A 15,610-nucleotide genomic window follows, 5' to 3' on the forward strand; every position below is an offset into this window, starting at 1 on the left:
CCACTAAGACTGGAGTTCTTTGATTGCGTGACTTAATCTGCACCTGAAAGGCAGACATTTAAAAGAGTCAAAGGGGGACGGGGCAGGAGTGGCTTAGATGTTGGGAAGAAAATCTGTTTGCTACCTTTATGGGTTGTGCAGACACACAAAGACAAGCTGGATAAATACAAAACTTAGCTTTTGAACGATGGTTTCATTGAATAAAGAAAAGAGTTAGCCAAGCGAACCAGATCCTATCTGAAAAACTAATTACCTCCGATCCTAATAACTGGGTGCACCATTCATGGTGGGAACTGCTGTGGTCAAGATTTTGAGATTATTGCCATTAACTCTTACAAGTAATTTTGGCCCACTCTCAGTTCACTACAGAATTGTTTAATTTAAGCCCCTTTAAATGGGTTTTGAAAATAAACAGCTTCAGGTAACTACATAGTTTTGTAAAGTTTTCACTCTGGGCACAAGATGTTTTTAGACTGTTTCACGAAGTTCGGTTTAAGTGATTTTTTTTTTTTTTTTTTTTTTTTTTTTACAGTCTTGTTGATGTGGTTAACCGAAACTGGATTTTGTATTTTTATTCAGTTAATCTCTTTCTCAAATTTTAGTTTGATGACTTGAAACATTTATGTGCGTCAGATATTGGAAAACAGAACAAATATGTAAGTGGCTAAATAGTTTTTTCTCATCGCTGTAAATAGAAAATGAGGACATAGAGCGAGAGCGAAAGAGTCCCTGGTTTCAAGGGTTAAAGCAAATTTAAAGCAAATTTTCCACCTCAGTGGGACAACAGAGCGCAGCAGTTACCAGAACAGAGCTTTCTGTTGTCCTCCAGCCCTTTCTGCCATCATGGCACTTTAGCAGCTGAGGACCAGCAGCTTCAAACAAAACAGAAAACACTGCAGTTATAAATATCAGCTGACATTTTCGACGCAGAACCTCTTGTTTCCAGGAAAGAACAAAGCCCAAACAACATTATGCTGAAGTTGCATTGCAATTGCATTTATTTCTCCAACAGATATTCACATTCATTGCAGAGTTTCACAACAGCAAATAAATTATATCATATCCACAGTCATGAGGGGGGAAAAAAAAAAAAAAAATCAATCTCAAAGTGAAAATCCAGGACAATAAGGAAACTGTAAGAAATGATGCATGTTTATTGGCTTTAACAACTATTTGTGTTTGTTTGTGGAAATAAACATTGTTTTACACAAAAACAAATGGCAAAATGTATATTTCAGGTTCTCACTTCCTGGAACTGAAAGGATAATACTTTAAAGAAAGCTGCACACATCAGGGTTGATAACACTTCAAAGGAAAGGAATCTTCTTTTAAAATTACTTTTCTTTTTTTAGTTGTTTTCCAGCGAAAGGAAAAAAAAAAGATTTAGACTATACTTTAAATTGATAATGTACAAAAAAAACAAAACAAAAAAAAACAAAGGTCTGTTTTAAGATCAAGTTTTAAAGACTCACTGGCCTTAACCTGGATACAAAAAAGTGCAGCACACAGCAGCTTGAATACAAAGAGAAGGTGGCAATTTACATACTTCTCATAAACTCGTACTGATGCTGGAGACCTATCATCATCATCATAAAACCTCTGGGTGTTTAGTGCTTCAATCCCGTGGAGAATATATTCAATCTGTCATGCAGGAGTAAAGAGAAAAAAAACTTTTCAGCTCACTGTATTGACTGTCACCTGCAGATGGTCATGAGCACAGTGCATTAACAGCAAATGTTTCAAAGTAAAAGCTACAAGAAAATTAGTTAAAAACACAGACGAAAGAGAAATAGAAACTCAAGGGATAGCATTTTTCAAAACACACACACTTTTTTTTTCTTTTTATAATACAACAGCAATTGGTTCCAGCTTAACTCAGGCCAAAAGCGTTCAGACTCTCCCAGGTCTCCTTTTGTCTGTGCATGAGAAGCTCAGAACAACAGCGTTGTTGACAGAGCGGGGTAAAGTGATGCGCCTGCTGGTCTGCCACCTGTGGGGCAACAGGATGGGAGCTAACCTGATGGATGGGGGGAGACTCTTCCCGCTGTGTGTCATATTTCAGCGGCTCATCTTATTCCAAGTGAAATGCCGCTCAGCAATAACATCCCCGGGGCGAAGGACGGCCATATGCAACGCTGAGCCGGAGAAAAAAGGGTGTTTGATAAGCGAGACCCAGTACTATAAACAGTTTCTTGTTACGTCTGCCTCAATCAAATATACAGTTGCCTTGCAGAAGATTTATTACCTCGATAAAAAAAAAAAAAAAAAAGTTCACGTTTCATGTTGCAACAAGAAACCAGAGTATTTTATTCAGATTATATGCTATAGACCAAAACAAAGTAGGTTATGATTCTGTGAAGGTGAATCATAAATGGTTTTCTAAATTTTGATCCCACAAAAAAAAAAATATGAAAAGAGTGGTAAGCATATGCATTTGGCCCCTTTCGCCCTAATATAAAATCCATTCCAATTAGCTGCCTTCAAAGGTCATGTTATTAGAAAAGTGATCTTGCATCTGAAGGTCTCAGAGTTTCTGTCAGAAAACATTAGTGAAGATCTAGACGGTCAAGAAACAGACTGGACAGGTCAGGGATAAAGATGTGGAGAAATCTACAGCAGGCTTTAAATTAAATGAGTAAAGGTAAAGGTAATTTTATTTATATAGCACATTTTCAGCAACAAGGCAATACAAATGAGTATCTCCAAACTTGTGTGCCAAAATGTGGCAGACAAGAGCAAGGAAAAAAAATAATTAGAATGATTTTCTTCATTCAAGAGGTCTGTGATACCACTGGCTGAGCTGCAGAGATCCACAGCTCAGTGAGCAAAAGGCTAACACTCTGGGCCCACCATGAAACATGGTGGTGGCAGCATTATGCTGTGGGGATGGTTTGCTGCAGAGAATCTGAATGGACAAGAAGATAGATGGGAAGAAAATGGAAATCTTCGGGGCAAATTGGAGGCCCTGCAGGAGGTTCATTCTCTCTTCATACATACCCCCCCCAAATAAGCTGCAGAAAAATATTTACCCGATGGGGGCTGAATAGATGCTGACGGCACAATCTTCCGATTATTTGTAAGGATATCATAAAATCCTGCTTCCTTTTTCAACTAAATCACAACAGCACAGCTTCCTGTTTGTCAAACACCTTAAAAATCCCATCAAAACACACTGAGATTTGTGGCTGTTAAGACAAATGTCAAAAGGTTCAAGAGGCTCTAATACTTTTGCAACGCATTTGATTAAATCAATGGAAAACATTTTATTTTTAAAAAAGGACAACTTAAACATGACCATACACCACTCTCTAAAAACACTTGTCTCAAAAGACATATGCTTCCTCAAGAATATTTTAGGGATACTTCAGTGAATCGTGCCTCTGGCGTGGGACCATTCCAGAAGAAGGAACAAAAGTCAGACGGCTTTTTCTGGCTCCATACAAAAGGAGCACTGCTTACATAAATTGCCCACACACTGAGGATAAATAAGCCTGCCTGGCTTAATATTACCAGCCCCCTCTTGGTTCGGCTCGAGACTGTATGCTAGAATCATCCGAGTTATCCATCTTCTCTACTTCACTTCTTTATTCACTCCACTTACTCCGTCTTATTAGGACGCAGCAGGCAGACTAATGCACGTCTTCTAGTAGACCTCTGATAGCTTCTAAGCGCAAAGGTTTATTTTTATCAGAGTGGGAAACTCTGTGCAAGAACTCTGCAATGCCGGGAGGATTAATTAAAACATGGAACACAAGACTGGCGCTCATATATGTGCAGAGCAGTGAAAGAGATCGGCGGACAAAGCAGAAAGATAGTGCCGACGAAAGCACTGACACGGCAAAAGGAGATTGAGGAACTGTCTGACAAAGAAGTGATCAAAAAAGGCTGCTGGGAACTGGTGTTTTTCTTGGTCAGGCATGACACCGTGGTCTGTCTGCAGACCTCTTCACGGTGGCTCATGTGATGCAAACACATTTTGATGTGTGTGTGTGTGTGTGTGTGTTTTTGGCAATGCTGGCAGCTCTGTGGGTCATTGACCCAGAACGAGGAGCAATCATTTTCCATGCCTGTTTATAGTGTAAACATTCTACACACAGGTTATTCCATGTCAGCCTTTGTAATTCCTCTCAGTTCCTAAAGCATATTCCTACAGGACAAAATGTGATCCCTCATTAGTTCAGTCAAAATGTTGTTTTTTTTTTCAGGACTTCTGCAATGCTAACAGCTCAGGTGAGAGAATCTGCTGACAGGGCAACTATTGGTTAAGATCCCAAAAGATGAAATGCGGTTAAATCAAAAATACTTTTGTTTATTTTCCTCAAGGAAATTAGCTTAAATTAAATTGCTGGTGGACGGGGTGATGGATGGAGTTAAATTCAAGATAATTCTGGAAGAAAACCTCTTAGATCGGTTGTAAAAAAAAAAAAAAAATGGACGTTGGGAGAGAAATACATCAGAAGACTTTTATGACATAGATATGTCTTTCTTTGTCACATAAAATCTATCCAAGACTCGTGATTGCAAATGTGGAAAATTTCAAGATAGTAATACCAAGGCGCTGCCTGGTAAAGCAAAGCACGTCCAGCAACAGAAACAGTAAAGTTCAGAGTTTAGATCTGTTCAGCCAAAAGTAATTAAAACCGACAGTTTCTGTGACTTATATAATACAGCCGCAGTTAGAAAGAGGAGTGAGTTAAAAAAAAAAAAAAAGAGTTAGGAGTCTTTATACGAATACTTGAACATACCCAGTGTGTCTGCTTCATTTGTCGGGTCGCAGTATTTGAGCTGGGTCTGACTTCCTCTCAACAGTTAAGACGGAAACACCCGCACTCTAAAAGGCGTGCAAAAATGTAGAGTTGGTTCAGTAAGACACTTCAAAATAAGATAACTTAAAAGAAACAACAGTGGGAATGAAGGGGAAGAAAAACTACAATTAGTCTCGTCGAGGATAAGCTGAAGCTGTAGTGGATTTTTCAGAGATTTCCGGTGCGAAGGAAGAGTCTGGAAAAATGGGATAACTGTTCCCTCGCATGACAAGACGCTTTCTACCGCGTTGCGTAAATCTGTGTGTGCGTGTCGTTCCGAGTGAGCGAATGCCTTCATAGTTGGAGACTCTGCCGGCAGAGTTTATCAACGAAATGAGTCCGGCCGGCGACAAAGCCCTTTCTTTTTCTGTTTTCATAACACGGCCATTAGCAGCACGGGTCAGCTGATTGAGTCAGACAACAAGACCCGCAAGGAACATCCCTAATAACTAAACCAGCACGATGTGTTAGTGTCAGGCGTGGCGCTGTTGAAGGTGCAACTTCGACAGGCGATGCATGTACGGTGAAACATGCTGCACCTGCAGGACCAATTAGATCCTAAAACTGAAGGATCGAGCTTCCAGAAACAACATCTACTAGTCATCGTATTTTCATCTAGTTATTCGATGGGGTCTTAAAGGAAGAAAAGAAAATATTCTATTCATTTAAGCAGACTCAGTCGGAGTGTAAAGAGCATATTTAACAAAAAAGAAGAGAAGTTGTTACGAATGAAATGATAGGGACTGCAGATAATTAATTAAATAAGTATGTACATGCCCTAAGCTCCAAGATTAGCACCCTAAGTGAAAGGGAACCTAGAGCCTCAGATAAGGGCAATGGTTTGTATAAAAAATATCCCTTTTGGAAGAATTTGCATGACTAAAGCAAAAACTAGAAATGCACTGGTAAATTGTCTTAATGGACCACTCAAAGTACAAATGTGTGGCGTTGTATCTGTATGGAGACTGTGCGTCAAAAGCACTGTATGGACAGTGAGGTAACAGTGTAAATCAATCACAAAACTGCAAACACACACTCGCAGAAAACCACTCTCTCATACACACTACTTGAAGGTGCCCAGGAACTTGCTCCCCTTAAATCAACTTAGCTGCAAGTAAATTAATGAGTTCTATAGAAGGATATTAATTCTACACTTGCCTTCTTAATAACTTGGTTGAGACACAGCATTTTTTTTAAGGTTTGATTGCATTCGAGAGAGGCTAGAGTAAATACTAAGGTATCTTCTTCATAAAGAGATACATATGAGACTACCATACTAGTGGGATCGCAGGGAGATCGTCGTGTAGTGGATCAGTTGCCATGATAACAACTGTGTGGGAGCGTTGCACCACGATGAAGGCTGGGGGTTTGAGATCTGGCAGTGAGGTGCGTCCATGATCACTCAAGGCCGGAGTTGGAGCCATCTCCCCAGCCTCGTGTTTCCTGGAGACCACGTCACCTCACGTCCTCTTCCGGGAAACCTCCGCGTCCTGGCACTCGACGGCGGACAGAGCTATGAGCATCTGGGCAGCATAGTAGGTGGCCATGATGATGGCTCGGGAGTGGGGCACGGGGAAGCAGAACTTGTTGACGGCGATGGTGAGGTCGGAGACCATGAAGAGCACGGCGCCCAGGCAGGCCGACAGCTTGGTCCAGGTCCAGAGGTCGTTGGTGAGCTGCAGGCCCGCGATGGCCCTCCAACCCATGAAGCCAATCAGAGCGATGTAGACGGCCACCAGGTAGGTGAAGGGTCCGGACAGGTAGGGGCACAGCAGGAGGTAGCACAGGGCGGACACCGCAGTGATCACCAGGCCAGCGCGCACGTTTATTGGCTTCATCCCAAAGGCGGATGAATAAAGGATGTGGGTGATGGCGAACATGAGAAGACCTGCAAGAAGAAGAAGCACTTTCAACAGAATAGAAAATTGCAGTTTTGATTGACTCAGAAACAGTCTGAGCAGAAATGGCTGGGGGGCGGGAGGTTGTGTGCTTTTTACAAACACTATATTTTATAAAATGTTGCTGTTGAAATCCATATGTGATCACACAGTTTTGACTTCATTGCCAGTGTATATTTGCTACAAAAAAAAAATCACAGCTGGATTGTATCCTTTAATCATGCAATTGAATGACTCACTTTACTGGGTACACAGGAAAATGTAGTAAATAAACCCAGATGTAGTGACTTTTTGCGAAGCAACCAATAGTTGGTAATCGAAAAGAAAATTTGAACTTGGCCAGATTCTGAAATGTATGGATGCTTTAATTTCTTTCACTTCTCCATTAACGTTGAGTTGATTACTTGTGGGCTGGAAACAAAAGTGGACCACCACTCACTCACTAACACTGTCAGATCTCGGTAGAAATATTTTGCTGTTCCCAATGTGGCTTATTTTTCCTCCTAGCAATCCTTAAAGCAGTTTCCTCGACTTGTACTGTCAAACTGAGATTTTAATCGTCAAGACAAAAATGCGGCAAACCTGTAAGACCAGCCATACGGTTGTTGGTATGTGTGCCTGTTAATATTGCAGACAACCTTCATTTTCAGTGTCACGTGTCCGGGTCTTCTTATATACACTCATTATCTCGCTTAACTTGTGTTCTACTGGACTTGGGTCTGATGACTGTGATCTGTATCTCAGCTGGTCAAAGCACATATTTCTAGTAAAGGTTCCAATGGAGTTTAGCCAAGTCTAAACATCTTCATGTTTGTGATGATGGGCTAATTTTGAAACTGGTTTTCATATATATGTAGACATATAGTCTTGTTGACGCCAAGATCTCACATTTTCAGGAGGTTTTCTAAAAGTGATCTTCAAAGCTTTTTTTTTTTCTTTTTTACAAGAAGTTTTCAAACATTTCACAGAGCACTAGTTAGCTGCCGGGCAAGGAATCATGTTTGCTTTGCCACCGTATCACCTCTGTTAAAAATATACGACAACTATTCTCCTCACCATGGACAAAGTATCCCTGCTCCTGCCAGATGAGAAAGGCATCACCCAGAGCTGAAAAGATGAGACCAGCCAGAATCTTGCGGGCGCTGGAGTGAGCACCGAGGAAGCTGAATCCGTGAGCCAGCAGAAACACCCACAGGCAGAAGATGGGCAGACATTTGATGAGGGCACTGAACCAGGAAGGGCTCGAGGTGGGCAGCCACAGGACGAAGTAAACACAGGTTGCCTTGAAGAACGGCACCAGTTTGGGGCCTTCGCTCTTCACCTGGAAGGAGATTTAGCATTTAATTATAACAGAAGGTATTCTAGTGGTTAAAACAGTCCTGTGTTTTTGAGTGTGACGTATAGAAATTTAACATTTTTTTGTCAAAATTTTTTTTTTTAAAGTATCATGGGTTGGGTTTAAAGTGCTTAAGTCATGTTTGGTTTTCATGTAATTCATACTAGACATGCACATGTCTTGTTGCTTGGCCTAAGAGCTAAAGGGGAAATGCAAACCTAAAGGGGAAATCCAAAAGTCTACAGCCACATGCCATTGACTCTTAGTAACCTTTTCTCTTTTTATTTTTTGCCAGACAAGATTTTCTATCTTCTCCTTTTATCACTGAAGTTCTTAAGAAATATATTCAGTCTCATGTTCCAGTTCCCCAATGCATTATCAGTCAGATTGTTTTTCCGGTTAAAAGAAAAAAGGCCCAGCAGGATTAAAAAGCGCAGACCATAGAATGTTCTGGGAATTATTCTCAAGCCAGAGCAGCAGACAAACACGAAGTGGAAAAGTCGTGTTGAGAGGAAAAGGAATTAAGTGAGGGTTCATTGAAGCAGAAGTAAGGAGGATAAAAGTGGGGCAAAAAAAAAAAAAAAAAACAGATAGGAAAGAAGGGAGAACAGTGCTTGTGAAAAATGAATGACAAGTGGCAGGGCAAAAGATGTTGATTTGTAAAAGGAAAACTGCAAGAGTTCAAATAAAGGTGAAGGAAAAGAAAGACAAAAGAAGGACCGGGAAGCTTAAAGGTCTTTCGGGGTAGGAGTACAATATGTGAGGAAGGTTTATCGGTTTTTAAATGGCAGCTGGGGGAAATAGGAGGTGAAGACGGGAACAGAAGGTGAGAGAGAATGAGGGGTTACTGTCGGTCATACAGCCCACTCTCCCGGAGGAAAGAGAAGACATAGATTGCACAACACCTCAATACAAGAGTGAACTAAATTACACTACAGGATGGGGTACAATATATGAGATCGCCCTGGTGTGTCAGATATATCCAGCAGCCAGCAGGAAAACAACAGGGAGCAGACACACACAAACATGCTAGAGCAAAATTAGAGAAACCAGCAAAAAGCTGACACTTTAATTAAGAAGAAAAACAAGGAAGAATACATGTTATATATAAATTTATAAAATAAAAAAAAATCCACAATCTATTTAGAGTTTTAGTTCAAAACTAAAAGCCAACTTGTTACTTCAGCTTCTTTGAAGCAAAAGAAGGACGAGGAAGCTTAAAGGTTCCACGGGCACCAGCCTTTCTATATGTTTAACCTCAGGTTGTAAAATATGCTGCTACACCAGCCAGATCTGCAACCTGTGGCTCCTACAAATACATTATACAGTCATGTCAATATGGAACAAACACTCAAAGGGAGATTGGTGATAGCTAATTAAATCCATGCCATGAAGAATCAGGGCAGTTCCGAAGACAAAAACAGTAAGGTGTACCTAATAAAGTGGCAACAGGCTTTTTATCTCTCTGGACTATAAAGGGTGAATGATCATATCCAGGATTTCTTGTTCTTATACAATTCTCTGCTGAAACCAGTTATTTAATTATGCTGAAATGCACATTAAATAGTTTTTATTATGAACAATAATATTTGAAGAATTATCAATCTAGATTAAATATCTAAGTTATAGTTTTTCCTATGAGTTTTTTAATTTGTTTTTTTTTTTTTTGGGGGGGGGGGGTTGTTGTTTTTTTTTACTTCAAATTTACAGAATCAGTCAAGTTGCAATGTTGCAGACAGAAGAACCCTGGAACTTCACTTGTGTATTTATTTGATTTTTTTTTTTTTTTCAGATTCCTGGAAAAGCAGTGATATCTGCTTTCCCAGCTATCACTGCAGACATTTAGCAATAGTCACAGGAGCTAAGTCACATCTCAGCGTTATGAACTTTGCCGTACTGCGCGTGAGAGTCCATGTTGTGGCTACCGAGGCCAAAAGGGAGCCGAACGGAAACATAAACAGAGCCAGTAGTACCAGACTAGCCATCATCACCGCCATGTTTATCATGTGTCTGCACAGCAAAACCACAACATATTCATGTTGCACTGTTTTGTTTGTTTATTTGTTCTGCTTGAGATAAAATACAAATGTATGTGTTTGGTGTTAAAAGGGCGAAAATATAGTTAAGAAAGGTTAAGATATTTAAAAAAAAAAAAAAACTTCAAAAACATTGCTTTTTTTGTACTTTTTAAGAGAAAATGAATCGTAATTTGGATTTAACTGTAATATTAAGTGATGAATGTGAATATCTGAGATAAACTGAAAAATTACTGCTTGCTAAAAATACAAGCAGTATTTTATATATTTATATTATTTCTCTCGGGACTGATCTCGCTTTTCTGTTCAGAGATTTCGCTTAATACTGTTGATATTGTTGATACCGTCTCAACGTGTATCGCTGAAAGTTCATTGAGACACAAAGTTTGTCTATCTATAGTTTTGCTTTCCATGAGACGTGTGTTTGTCTGTGCGAACCCTGCAGACAGAGAGGTGTTAGTGACAACAGTTAGTCCTGTGAGACGGTCGGCTGTCATCTGCCTTAATTTAGAGGCGAGCAAAATGTGTATTTTTACTACTGTGCAGACGTTTGATTAATGACGCGACAAAATAAAGTTTGTTACAGTAGAGAGGCTGCTTTGACACATACAGCTCCATCCACATTATTAGAACCAGTGGAAAATATGTTTAAAAAAAAAAAAAATCTTAAAATAATTTAAATCAAAGTTTAGTGCGATTCATTTAAAACCACTCAAAATGCATCTGTAACATTTATTTAACAGGAATTTTAAGATGTGCAGCACTGATGCGCCTATTAAGATGCACATGCATAGTGATTGTGTTAAAAGTTACATATTTTCACATGACGAGATTATATTAACTGCAAGAAAAGCTTAATTTGTTTTAAAGCCTGTTATATGTAATTACCAGGGATGTCAATAAATTTTAATCTGCATGGCAAACACCCGTCTCCCTGTTGACTGTTGAACCATAACACTGTTTGTTAATGATTGGCTTGACAGTTACAAGAAAGTCATGGGATATTTTGGTGGAGTGGTCAACCAGGTGGAACGTCCGCGCAAAGTAAAAATATCCAATAACTGAGATCCATATTCTCTTTTTTCTTGATATATCTTTCAGACATGTGCAGGTTGTATTTCTAAGGCTACATGAAACAACAAAGATGCAGGTTGCAGGTTAAGAAAAAAAAACAAAAAAACACTACACAGAAAACTTAAGCACACTAATGAAAGTTGTTGACAAACTGTTATGTCCATGAGTAACTTCTCTGAGGTTGTGATGTAGCCTGGAAGATTTAGTCCAGGAAGAAACAAGCAGCTACCATAGAAGCCAACACAAACTAGACGCTCTGAAGTGCCAAATGAGATCCATCCAGGATGGCATCTACCCAACCACTGTGGGTGTGTAACACGATACACAGAAATATTTAAAGACACTCAGACACTCAATCTGGAAGAGGGCAAGTGTAATACAAGTAAGAACCTAGCAGGCACAGCTGGCATTTTAATCATACGACAATGCTCATTTTCAGAAAGACCATTTTAATGTAACAAGCACTTATTACTTTTATGTTAAAGGTGTCTAGAAAATCACCTAATTAGATCAAACGGATAACGATGGTCCTACAAAAAAAAAAAAAAATTCTTGGTGACAGAGGTGGAAATATTTTTTCTGTTGTGAAACTGTGTTTGATTTGATGCAGTCTGCAGAAGGACAAAAACTTGATGACTTCCCTTAAGAGCACACAACAGTTGGTTTGGCAGATGGTGCCGAGCATGGTAGTGTTCATCAAAACCTAGTTTAGAGACAGAAATAAAAACAAGGGCAAACATGTAGGCTCCTTTGCACACAAATGATACAAATGATGGCATTTATGTGGCAATAAACACCTTCATATGTTTCATTTGACTTTGATACTTTTCTTTTTTAAGAGCTTAACAGATGCAAAGTTTTGCAAAAGTACCAGTTCCCCTTGGAGTTTTTCCCCAATTTGCTGCAACCACAAACTTGAATGTATATACTGTTAGGGTTTTATGTGATTTAGATCAAATAAAGCAATATATATGTATGAAGTTGCCCTGCGACAGACTGGCGACCTGTCCAGAGTGACCCCGCCTCTCGCCCGGAACGTTAGCTGGAGATAGGCACCAGCAACCCTCCCGACCCCACTGAGGGACAAGGGTGTAAAGAAAATGGATGGATATGTATGAAATAAGAGAAAAATAACTCTGAGTTTTTTTTTTTGGCAGAGTCTATATTTCTTAGAAATAAAAATATAGACTCTAACATGTCTAAATAAAAACTAGAACACATAATGGCCCACGGAGGTGAGTTAGCACATAATCCTGTTGTATTGTGAAAACCTCGGATGTCTTTAGGAGAACACTGAGTGAAGAAATGATCATGAAGACAAAAGAACACAACGTAACATAAATTTGTGGAGACGTTTAAAGGTAACCTGAAGGCACTGTGGTCAAAGGGGACAAGATTTAAATTTTAAAAAAGAAATATCAGTAGGGGTAGGAAATGTTAGACTTGAGAAAATGGATGGAGCAACAGTACAGTGTAATCCTAAAAGAAAACCTGGCTTAAGCTGCATATGACTTGGGACTATGGCGGAAGTTCACTGTACAACACAATGACTATAAATATACAACTGAAACAGGATGGTTTACATCAAAGCTTATTATGTTAGAATAGTGCATTCCCAGGCCTGACCTTCATCCAGTGCGAAGATTTGAAAATGATTTTCAGAGGCACTCTTGAACAGTTCTGGGAAAATTAGTCTCTAGATGTTCGATGCTTCCCCAGAGTACTGAATGCCAGGCATTTAGTATTTTCTTTTTTTTTTTTTTGTAAACAAGAAAACAACAAAAACAATGTATCATTATCCTTCCACATCAAAATGATGCACTACTTAGAGTATTTGAAATTAATACAAGGTTAAAAGGATAAAAAAAAAAAATAGTACTCTTAAGTCATGTAAAGTTTTTACTAGTAGTTGCAAAGTCCTCAAATTTTACATAATGTTTCCCTTTAAAGGCTGGAGGACTGCACAGTTTCAAAGGGTTTTCATGGAACTGCAGTTCCTAGTTTTCATGGGGAAAACTGCCGACCTGCACAGCATCCGTATCACTCAGGCAACTAGTGTGTATGGCAGACATTCCTCAACACAGGCTCCCCTCACACATCGGGGTTTACCACAGGCCAAGACACCCCACACCATTCTTCAAGGCCCCTCCACGCGGGGTGACATTTCATAGAGGCTCTTTCAAAGTAAGGAGAGGCTGGGTTCGCGTAAGTTATTCATGAGCGTCTCGTTGTTTATTTGTCAAAAATAAAACGATTTCCCGAGTTATGTCGCCACGGAGGAGTCGACGTTTAGCTGTGCTAAAGCAAAGGAGATGGAAGGAAAGCCATATGCGGGCTCTGCTTGGCGCATGCGTTTACCGAGGGATACAGGAAAGAAAATAAGGCAAAGAAAGGCTCGACTGAGTCACATGATGAAGCGCTTTCTTTCTTTCTTTCTTTCTTTTTTTTTTTAGTCGGAGGTGCATTCTGAAATATGAGCAATCGTCTCAAAACTGACAGAGCCGCTGTAGCGCCAAATGACAAATGAAAGAGATGCGAGGAAAAAACAAAGTTTCCGCATTTGTGTTCCTAGAACACATGCAGGAACTACATTTCTATTATTATTATTAGCGATTAAATAATCATCCAGAAAACATGCGCTGACTCCCCCCAAACTACAACATGCGCTGAATGTGCCTGAAACAGAGGATGTTACACTGTGGAAAATAAACTGACGCCGCTTTTCTTATCGGTACGTGACTGTTTAAAACGCCGGTTTTGACGCTGATACTCACCACTGTTACCGGAGACACCATTTCTCCCCTGAAGCTGACGTGTCGATTGAAAGACAAAAACAGTTTAAATATATCTAAACCGCTTTTTAATTCGCTTGGATCTCCTTGTTTGCGCAGCACTGTCAGAGGGATGCCGATTGTTTTTGTCCTCGATCCTGTGGGCGGTCCAACATCCCGGAAGGAGGGAACAGAAGCACGTTAACGTGGGCAGGCCTACCATTTTGACCAATAGGAGCAGAGAGTGCTGGTAAAATGGGCGGGCCCAGTCGTTAGAGACGTCCTGATAGGAGGAGTCAGAGCGGTGTTTACATATTGAAGCAGATGGCCTTTATTTACATTTTCAGAAATGGAGCTTTTCGGCATCAGGGGCTGAGCTTATAGTCGATTTTGTAACACAATCCTTAGCTATGCTGTTCTAAATCGGATTAAGGAAAGATTTCAGATGGACAAACCCGTAAATTACTTTGAAAATCTATCTATCTATCTATCTATGTATCTATGTATCTATCTATCTATCTATCTATCTATCTATCTATCTATCTATCTATCTATCTATCTATGTATCTATGTATCTATCTATCTATCTATCTATCTATCTATCTATCTATCTATCTATCTATCTATCTATCTATCTATCTATCTATCTATCTATCTATCATGACAATGCCACTAATCACTTAGAGTATGTTTCTAACGGCTTTGCTCAACAACAAGCATTAATTTTTGCTTCTTCCTTTATTTTTTTTTTACATAAACTTAAGATCAGTCATATTTGAAGTCACCATTTTGCATCTCGTCACAGATTTTCATTGGGATTTCGGTCTGGACTTTGACAAGGCAATTTTTAACATGAATATGGTTTCACCTAGAGATAATTACACTATTGCTCCAGCTGTGTGTTTAGGGTTATTTTCCTGCTGAAACGTGAACCTTCTACCCATGTTCAGGTCAAAGCCATGCCACACTATCATAGTGCCATCCCTATGTTTCACAGAGAGGATGTTATCCATTACACGTAGCACTGTGGCTTTAGACTAGAAAGTATTTTTGTTGTTGTTGTTGTTTTGTTTTATGTACATGAACCACCTTCTTCCACAATGCTTTGCCGCATGACTTATGGCGTGATAAAAGCTCCATTTTGAATGGGATTCTTTCAACAGTTTAACATTGTTGTTAATCTGCCATAAAGGCCAGATTTATGTACTGCATTACTAATAATCTCTCAACAGGTCCTTCCACACAATGTGTGGATCTCTGCAGCTCCTCCAGAGTTAACATGTACCTCTTGACTGCGTCTCTGGCTTATGCTCTTCCTCAGCCTGTCACTCATAATAAGGCTGCACCCAGAACTAACTTCTGTATGTATTTCATTATGCATGTTTAACAAAAAAATATAACCGAAGGAGGCACAGATCCTGTTCTTCCAAACATTTTCTTCCTCAACATTTGGTTTCGGCACAAAATTGCAAACATATTCAAGAAGACTGATTAGAAACAACTCCATTTCAGGTCAGTATCTGTCTGCTGAACCATTACCCCATCATACCCCTGCAGTTGACCGTAAGTGACCCCCCCCCCCCACCACCACACAGCTTTAAACTTTCCCACAGCTAAATCCATGACCTGTCTGTTGTTCCCTCTGTCTTCATGATCCTGTTTGCATACTGAAGTTCTCTAACTAACTTAA

At 39.7% G+C, this 15,610-nt stretch overlaps 1 protein-coding gene across 1 annotated transcript; it reads right to left on the reverse strand.

Moving 5' to 3' along the window:
• Positions 1 to 975: 975 nt before the first annotated feature.
• On the reverse strand, positions 976 to 14,060 carry tmem86a (transmembrane protein 86A). Its single transcript, XM_015002888.2, has 4 exons — positions 13,924 to 14,060; positions 7,760 to 8,024; positions 4,746 to 6,693; positions 976 to 1,641 (listed from the first exon to the last, which is right to left on the reverse strand). Exons 1-3 carry the CDS (start codon positions 13,942 to 13,944, stop codon positions 6,266 to 6,268), a joined length of 714 nt encoding a protein of 237 aa, XP_014858374.2. The 5' UTR covers positions 13,945 to 14,060; the 3' UTR covers positions 976 to 1,641; positions 4,746 to 6,265.
• Between the last annotated feature and the right edge of the window lie 1,550 nt (positions 14,061 to 15,610).

This window comes from Poecilia mexicana, unplaced genomic scaffold (genome assembly GCF_051168715.1).
Source record: "Poecilia mexicana isolate PSO_F unplaced genomic scaffold, ASM5116871v1 scaffold_6, whole genome shotgun sequence".
NCBI classification, from domain to species: domain Eukaryota; kingdom Metazoa; phylum Chordata; class Actinopteri; order Cyprinodontiformes; family Poeciliidae; genus Poecilia; species Poecilia mexicana.

Excerpts from the sequence above, each read along its gene's own strand:
- tmem86a (XM_015002888.2), bottom strand. The coding sequence starts at position 13,944 with ATGGTGTCTCCGGTAACAGTG. Across the intron at positions 8,025-13,923 it reads TGGTGTCTCCGGTAACAGTG|GTGAAGAGCGAAGGCCCCAA; the intron begins GTGAGTATCAGC and ends ATCTCCTTCCAG. Across the intron at positions 6,694-7,759 it reads GCAGGGATACTTTGTCCATG|GTCTTCTCATGTTCGCCATC; the intron begins GTGAGGAGAATA and ends TTCTTCTTGCAG.